General features: G+C 41.6%; 1 protein-coding gene across 1 annotated transcript; it reads left to right on the plus strand.

Moving 5' to 3' along the window:
• The first annotated feature begins 5186 nt into the window (after positions 1 to 5186).
• Positions 5187 to 6470, plus strand: LOC110893124. Its single transcript, XM_022140244.1, has one exon. The coding sequence runs from the start codon at positions 5187 to 5189 to the stop codon at positions 6468 to 6470; it is 1284 nt and encodes a 427-aa protein (XP_021995936.1).
• Positions 6471 to 8126: the final 1656 nt, after the last annotated feature.

Below are 8126 nucleotides of genomic sequence, written 5' to 3' on the forward strand. Positions count from 1 at the left end.
TTACAATAAGATATATATTGCTTTACCTCTGGTGCTTCAGTCACCGTCTTTTGACTACTCTTGAATGCAAGACCAAGTTCCTTCTTAACATGTGTAATAACCAAATTCTATAAAAGCATCAAATATTAGCAGTTGCTTAATTAAGATGAAAAAAAAACTAAAATATAATTAGTACAACGGTTGCTACACGACTTTTGGTTTTGTAACTTTCTCTTGAGCTACAAGAGCTACACCACTTTTGTCCTATGCGAGCATGGCCATAGTTATAAAAAGAAAAAAAAGAATAAAAGCATCTTCATCACCCAACAACTTCAATGTTGGAGCCATGCTGATCAGCTGATGATTTAATCTTGGGAATCGAGTCTATATGGAGAAAATCCAAAATATGTTAAACATAACAGCTAATTGATTTGGAGTGTGAGCATCACCAGCTCCAACACAACTAGCAATAATCGAACTTCAATGTATGGTCCAAGCAGGTAATCTACCAACCTTTTAGCCTTTGAATAAGGTAATTTCCTAACTACTTTCAACATGAGCATTACAGGTTCCATATTGTTGTACGATAACAATAACAAGTTCAAAAAAGGCTAATTAACGGTTTCTAGATTTAGCAAAGTCTGAAAGATTATACCCTCGAACAGCTGGAGGGCATACACTTTTCTTTTCAAAAACATTTTCATAGATTAATAATCTCAATAATAACTTTAAACAAAATTGAACACACAAGAAACAAAAGTTTACAACAAAATAAATAATAAATGAAACTTTCTAAGTAAAAAAAAAACTTACACGGAGCAATGACTAAGTGAGCAGACAAAGGGCCAAGTCGCCAACCGTGTCCTTCTGGTTCAGCCGCTATTTGCTGACGTTTCCTAAAATTCGGATGAGATTAATATTTAGTATGTATGCACAGTCAGCATCATAAAATAACTCAATATTTAAAGATTCGGACTCTGTCTCTCCCTAACAATGCATTATGAAAATACATTAAAAAAGAACATATATAAAATTTCAGTAACATAGGGCAAAATAAGATTGCTTTATGATGAAGGCAAAAATTCACCTATTAAGTATTGATGTACCAGCATTAACAACTGTTTAAATGATAACAAAAAAGACACCATTGTAATATTTTGTGCAGCATGTATCGCAAGTGTGTGTCTATTCCGTAAGGTTGGATCCCCATATACTAGCATATATTCACTAAACAAGGCCTGATATCGGGGACCATTTTGAAAAAAAAAACAACATAAGGTAGGTTAGTAACACAGTACTAATAATGAGGTTATACTCGAGCAATATTGCTACAGATATAACTGAAAAGTGAAAATTAGACCTGCTGATATTATCAAGGGTAAGTTCGTCATTGAATAAGTTTGCAAATCCCAGAATTTCCTCGTTAGCAACAGAACCACCTGCTCTAACCTGCATATCAGTTTGTAAGAACAAATGACCTGATCAATGTCTTGACCTTGTTCAAAAGAAGCTCATGCATTACACTACACAAGCAAAGAAGCGCTTCCTGGCTCATGCTAAACATACAATAACTTCATTAGCACGGATCTCTTTGGATTTAAAACATCATATCTAGTTAAGCAAAAGATTGCATATTTCAAAATTTTAACTAGTGCCAGCAATCAGTAACACTTAATCTATCAGTTAACGATACAGAACCATCGCTACCATCCATTTTACTCATAAAAGAGAGGGAAGGAACCTAACTCAACATATTGCCTGACCTATGTAAATCACTAATGCTTCATCTTCTAAACAAATTCAATCCCTAAAGTAGCACACTGTTCAACTTTATCTGAAAAACAACACGAAATGTTCAAATTACCTCCCAACCCGAATGTAAACAACAAATATAGAATTTCCTAACCATTAAATACATCAAACACACAAAAATACCGCATAAATTCTTCAAAAAACGAAGTTAACCAGTGAGAGCTAATTAACAATCAAAAAACAACAGCTATAGTATTTTGTATTGATTAAATGAATCAAATACACACAAAAACACTACATAAATTCTTCGACTCTTACAGTTAAAGTATTTCGTATCCATTAACCGCATCAAACATACATACAAAAACCGCACAAACTCTTCAAAACTTAAATAAATCACCTTCGAAAATCTAACTAACCGCATGTTAGGTGTGTCGTCGTTAGAGCAATGTGATAGTGATTCTCATCGAATATGTGGATCTCGCCGGTGATTCTCGCCGAAGATGAGTGATGATCCACCGGATTTGTGTTTTTCCGGCGACATGATTGGAGTTTTGGTGAATTGGTGGATGAATTTGGGGATTTAGAACATAACGGGTGCAAATTTGGGGATCTAGGGTTTTGAATTTCAATCTGGAAGTATGGCTTATATTTGGGTTTGAAAGTTTAAAAGATGATGGCAGAAGTGTAATTAATTGGGCTATTAGGATTACGTGTATAATTGGTGGTAACGTGGCTGCTTATAAGGTGGTGAATTACAAGCGTTTTTTTTTAATTTTTATAAGGATAAACAGTTCCGTTAGAAATGTGTAGCAAATTGTAATTCGTTTCCGAAGCAACAAAGTTTTAATTAGTTTTTTTTGTTTGTGTTACAATTGTGTTGCAAGTTTGTTTAAAAAAACTATGGATTTTTTCTGTCAAAAACTCGTTGCAAATGTGTCAGAATTTGTGACGCCTTTTTTTGCGTAGGAAATTTCTGTAGTAAAATGATCACTTTTCTAGTAGTGTCAAGAAATCAAAATCAACATTACTTTGAAGAAGAATTACGTATTTTTTCGGTTTTTATATCCCAGTTAGCTTTTTTTGCTAACAGGCTTACTGTCTTTTATAAAGTTTGCCTTTCAAAAAAAGTATATTGAAAATTATTTTCCTATACCAAAATTTGGTTTTTTTTTTCTTCAACAATTAATTTATTTTAATTTCCGTTGTATATGGGATTTGAACCCCAAGACATTCATTTCTCAAATCTAAGTGTTTACGTGTTTTGCCTTAGTCAATGGAACATCTCACCATCACCCCCATTGGTACCAAAATTTAGTGGAGGAACTTTTTTTATACAAAAAAGAAAGTATATTATTTATATCTTTAGTATTAACCTTTAATTGAATGGTTAGAAAAATATGGTATAGGTGAGCAAGATGCAATAAATTGATTTATATATGTGGGTACAATTATGTGGGTAAACTTTACTTTTGAATTAACTGATTAGTTAATTATTCTGTAATCACAATAAATAGTATACTGCACAAATCAGAGTTATGATCTACCCACGTAGTTTTTACTTTTGACTGTTCTGCATTATAAAACATATACTTTATAGTTTAAGAATGAGGTGATGATGGAGTGGTAATGGAGAGTTTTGGTGTTTTAACGGACCTATCGATTTCTACCCTCTCCATTATTTTCTGTGGTACCTGGTGATGATGGGAGACTAGGCGAATAGGTGGAGATTGCTAGTTTGATCCTTGAATTGAGCGGATTTTACCTCAGCGCACTGCCGTGCCTTCGGGCGAGTGTTCACGGGCTTCGGCCCTATGTGAGGGTTTTCACCGGTTCGAAGGCGAGTGTATCTCAATGTGATGAATTTCGTCAGTAACCCATTTGAAGGGGTATGGTCCCAAAAAGCCGCGCAGACCTTCCTCCATGTCGCGCGCAGGACCATACTCCTTAATCAGCAAGATGTTCAGTCCTAACCTCGCGCGAGCTACTCCAGCATTGATTGACCTCGTGCAGGGCCTAAACAAGAAAGAACATTAATCTCAACACTTACCTTTCTGGATAAGAGTCTTCAGCAACTATAATCTAGCGCGGGCTAGTTACGTGCTCAATAAGGGTCGCGCAGGACCTGTAGCGCTTGACCACTACAGAAGGTACAAAAGGTACAAATGGCAGATGAAAAGAGCCAATCTGCATCCTCCAGGCTCTGCTCAATCGTGCTCTACGATCGTCTGACGTGCAGGAGACAAAAAGTACTCAAGGACGCCTACGTGGCACCAATCACAGGGCAGAGACACCTGCCCCACGATCTCCACTTACCTGCTGATGGCAGAGGGACAACGAGGTCGACAACAGTGACACGTGGCTCCAATCACGGTGCGCCAGCATCGGAAAACTTCTAGAAGCCACTAACGGTCGACACCAGTGAGACAAGGAGCATATCCGCTACGTTGTCGCCTTCCGGCCCAAGGCCCATCAGCCCACATCTTCTACACCTCTCCGGCTATAAATAGAGACCTTAGTTCACAGGTTAAACCATTCCATTCCCTCTACTCTCACTCTTTACTCACTTTAATCTCCTCAAAGCAGATACTTATTCTCACGCCGGAGTCTGGTTAAGAGGGAAACCCCCATATTCCCCTCTTAACGAGCTAACGGTGTTTCTGTTTTGCAGGATTAACCAGTCATTAAGGAGCTCAGGAAACCAAAGAAGATTAACCCTTATGGTTGAAACATAAACCAAACTAATTAATAATAAAATTAGTTATGTGTTTCTTCATTGGCGCCCACCGGTTTTTTGCAAATCACTCTCATCTTCTTTTTCTGAGTATCTTAACTTGTTTTTCCTTCGATCATGGTTGGTCAAGGAATCGTTCCTGATTTTGGCTTTGGAACAAACTCTAATGCAGTGTTGGGGGAGGACAATCAAAACGTCCAAGTCCAACAGGTAGAAGAAATCGGTGAAATCGAAGTAGTCAACACCGGGGGACCCCGCGCGAGTATCACTCGCATCACCCAGACGGTAACCCCGGGAAACAATGGTGCTGGATCCTCAAATCCAGCTCCACCTCAGAACATCTCGGCGTTATTAGGGCTACCCGAAGGCGAAACTCTAGCCTCGTGGTACGCCAAGCAAATTGCCACAATTAATGCAGCATATCAATCTTTGAGCGCATAGCAAGCAGTTTTAACGGCAGAACCGTCATTGGTTACACCTCAAGGCCAGAGTCAGGGGGCACGCCAGATACCCCCACAGCAAAATCTCCAAGGAAGAATCAACAGGCCTCCTCCCCAAAGAAGACCAAGCGTGCATGACACGCGCGATACGCGGGGAGAAACGGAAAGCTATTACGACTACCCGTCTAATGTCCAGAGAGGACCGGTTCATAGCCGGCTCACGCCGCGCAACATGAACAACGAATGGGATGATATAGACCCAAATGACCCAACATGGCAAGATGACGAAGGTTCCTCAGTTTTCAATCACTTGCAGAGGAATCATGAATACTACAGGCCAAAGGCAGCACGTCGGATACAACGAAGAGGCAGAGCGAGACTTTTGCCTCGCCTATCGACCAGCGAAAGCTACAGAACACTCAAAGTTCATCCCAAAGATTGCTCTGGCGCCACTGTCAAAGGAAAAATTACCTCCAACGGTCGGAAAGTTTAACAGGCTGACTGATCCTGATGATCACGTCAGAGTATTCACAAGCGCTGGTTGCATGGGAGGATGGAATATGCCCATGTGGTGCCATCTGTTTATCCAAACTTTCACGGGAGCTGCTCGCGCCTGGTTCGACAGCCTCCCACCAGGAAAGATCAAGTCATGGGTTGATTTTAGAACACAGTTCGTGAACCACTTCAGTCAGCAGAGACGTTACCAGAGCAACACAGCTGAGGTAACGGACATTTGGCGCAGAGAGAACGAAGGTTTAGAAGATTTCATCACTCGCTTTAACAAAGAGTGTCTGGAAATTGGTAGTGTAAGCGAGCTACTCATGCACGCTCACTTCAAGAAAGCCATTCACTGTGATAGCCTTATCAGGACTATCACAGGAAAAGATGGAATGCCTAAAGAATGGGATAAGCTCATGGAAGCCGCGAAGATAGTCGCGCAAACTGAAGAGTCACTAGCTGGCAACAAAAACTCTTATACTGAAGATCGGTTTTCTAAGGGAACCTCGCGCGATAACAACAGAAGAAACAAAGGAAAAAACCCTGGATGGAAAGCTAACCACTCCAGCGGTTTTGATGAACGACCTCGTTATGATGAACGACCGCGTTACAGGGAAGACGCGCGAGACACGATCGATCGCATTGGGTACAGGAAGGCAGTCAGGAATGAGAATCGAGAAAAGCACTGGACTCCGCTCATAAAGACACCTAAAGAGGTGCTCATGACGGAGAACCACGATTTTAAGGCGCCCAGGCCTATGACCAACAAGAAGGGGCAAGACCCCAACCTGTACTGTGATTTCCATAAAGATACAGGTCATCTGACAGATGACTGTATCAGCTTGAGGCAGGAAATCGAGAAAGCTTTGAAAAGTGGGAAACTGGGTCATCTGGTAAAAAACGTGCGCAAAGAGACACGCCAGATTCAGCGCAACGATGAAGGAAGAGACAAAAAGGTCCGACGCTTGGAAACACACATGGTCAACGGACCAAGATATAGCGCGAGAGATAAAGCAAGCGACCTTTCGAACCAGCATGGAAAGAGCAACAGGTTGTCTTCCCGGTAGTGCGTGGGGGTCCACGCGCAACGCGCCCCGTCGTCATTACCGGAATTATCGGCCATTACGAGACAGAGTACGTATTCATTGACCCAGGAAGTACAGCAGATATCATCTATGAGCAATGCTTCAATCAGTTCGACGATAAAGATAAAGCAAGATTGAGCCAGTAGATTACCCTTTGTCGGGATTCTGCAATGAAATGGTCTTCCCACTAGGCCAAATCAGCTTCCCCCTCACGCTTTCCGACGGGAAGCACTCAAGAACAACAACGGTCAACTTCATGGTAATGCCTGTCAAATCAAGGCATGATGTTTTGATTGGGAGAGAAACCCAAGGAGAGATCAACATGGTAACTTCCACGCCTCACTCAGCAATCGGGTTTCCAACCGAGACGGGGGTGGCAATTATATAGGCAAAAAAGGAAGTAATGTCGGCAGATGAGATGCGCCCGACCAAAGCGCCGAAAGTCTCAGCAAGAGAACCAGAAAAATAGGTTTTAAATCGCAAATACCCAGAGCAAATGGTGACGATAGGCCACGCTATCTCATCAAACATCAGAACGCACCTCAAACAGCTTTTGTTCAGGAATATGGATATTTTTGCCTGGACTTCGCCAGACATAACCGGTGTCCTGCACGACGTTACCGAGCAGTGTCTGAACACTTATCCCTCCGTTGAACCAAAAGTACAAAGACGGCGCAGTTTAGGGGCGGAGAAGACCAAAGCAATGAACGAGCAAGTCTGCGAGTTGTTGAAAGCAGGAATTTTAAGAGAGGTGCGCTATCAGAGTTGGGTGGCAAACCACGTAATGGTAGAGAAGTCAAACGGAGGATGGAGAATGTGCGTCGATTACACCGATCTCAACAAGGCATGCCCTAAAGATTGTTACTCTTTGCCTGAGATTGACAAAAAGATAGACTCTCTCGCACCATACAGATGGAAATGCTTCCTAGATTGTTACAAGGGGTACCACCAGGTCCAAATGAAGCTCGAGGACGAAGACAAGACATCTTTCAGAACCGATCTCGGCATCTTCTGTTATACAAAGATGCCATTCGGTCTCAAGAATGCCGGAGCGACATACCAGCGCCTGATGGATAAAATCTTCGTTGATGATATTGGAAAACACATCGAGGTCTACATCGATGACCTGGTAATCAAGAGTCCCGAAGAGGACCAAATGCTAAAGGATATTGAGAAAATGTTCAACTCGTTGAGAAGTGTGAACATGAAGCTGAATCCTGCCAAATGTTCCTTTGGTATGGAAGAAGGGAAGTTTTTAGGCTTCATAGTCACAAATGGCGGCTTCAAAGTAAACCCAGAGAAAGTTCAAGCAATAGAGCGAATGTCGTCGCCAAAAACAATCAAGGTGATGCAACGATTAGCCGGCCGTTTGGCCGCGCTCAACCGTTTCCTATCAAATCACGCCGCAAAATCATATCCTTTTATCAGCACCTTGGACAACTGCGTGAAGAAGCAAGAATTCAAGTGGACACCCGAGGCAGAAGCCGCATTCCAGCAAATGAAAGAATGTTTGATAAAGCTCCCTACCCTGACCGCGCCGTACGAGAAGGAACCACTCATACTGTACTTATCTTCTTCGGATAAGGCAGTAGGGTCGGTACTGATGGTAGAAAGAAACGGAGTACAAACTCCAATTTA

This window comes from Helianthus annuus, chromosome 12 (assembly GCF_002127325.2).
Source record: "Helianthus annuus cultivar XRQ/B chromosome 12, HanXRQr2.0-SUNRISE, whole genome shotgun sequence".
NCBI classification, from domain to species: domain Eukaryota; kingdom Viridiplantae; phylum Streptophyta; class Magnoliopsida; order Asterales; family Asteraceae; genus Helianthus; species Helianthus annuus.

Coding starts and splice junctions, on each gene's coding strand:
- LOC110893124 (XM_022140244.1), top strand. CDS start 5,187: ATGACGAAGGTTCCTCAGTTTTCAATCACTTGCAGAGGAATCATGAAT.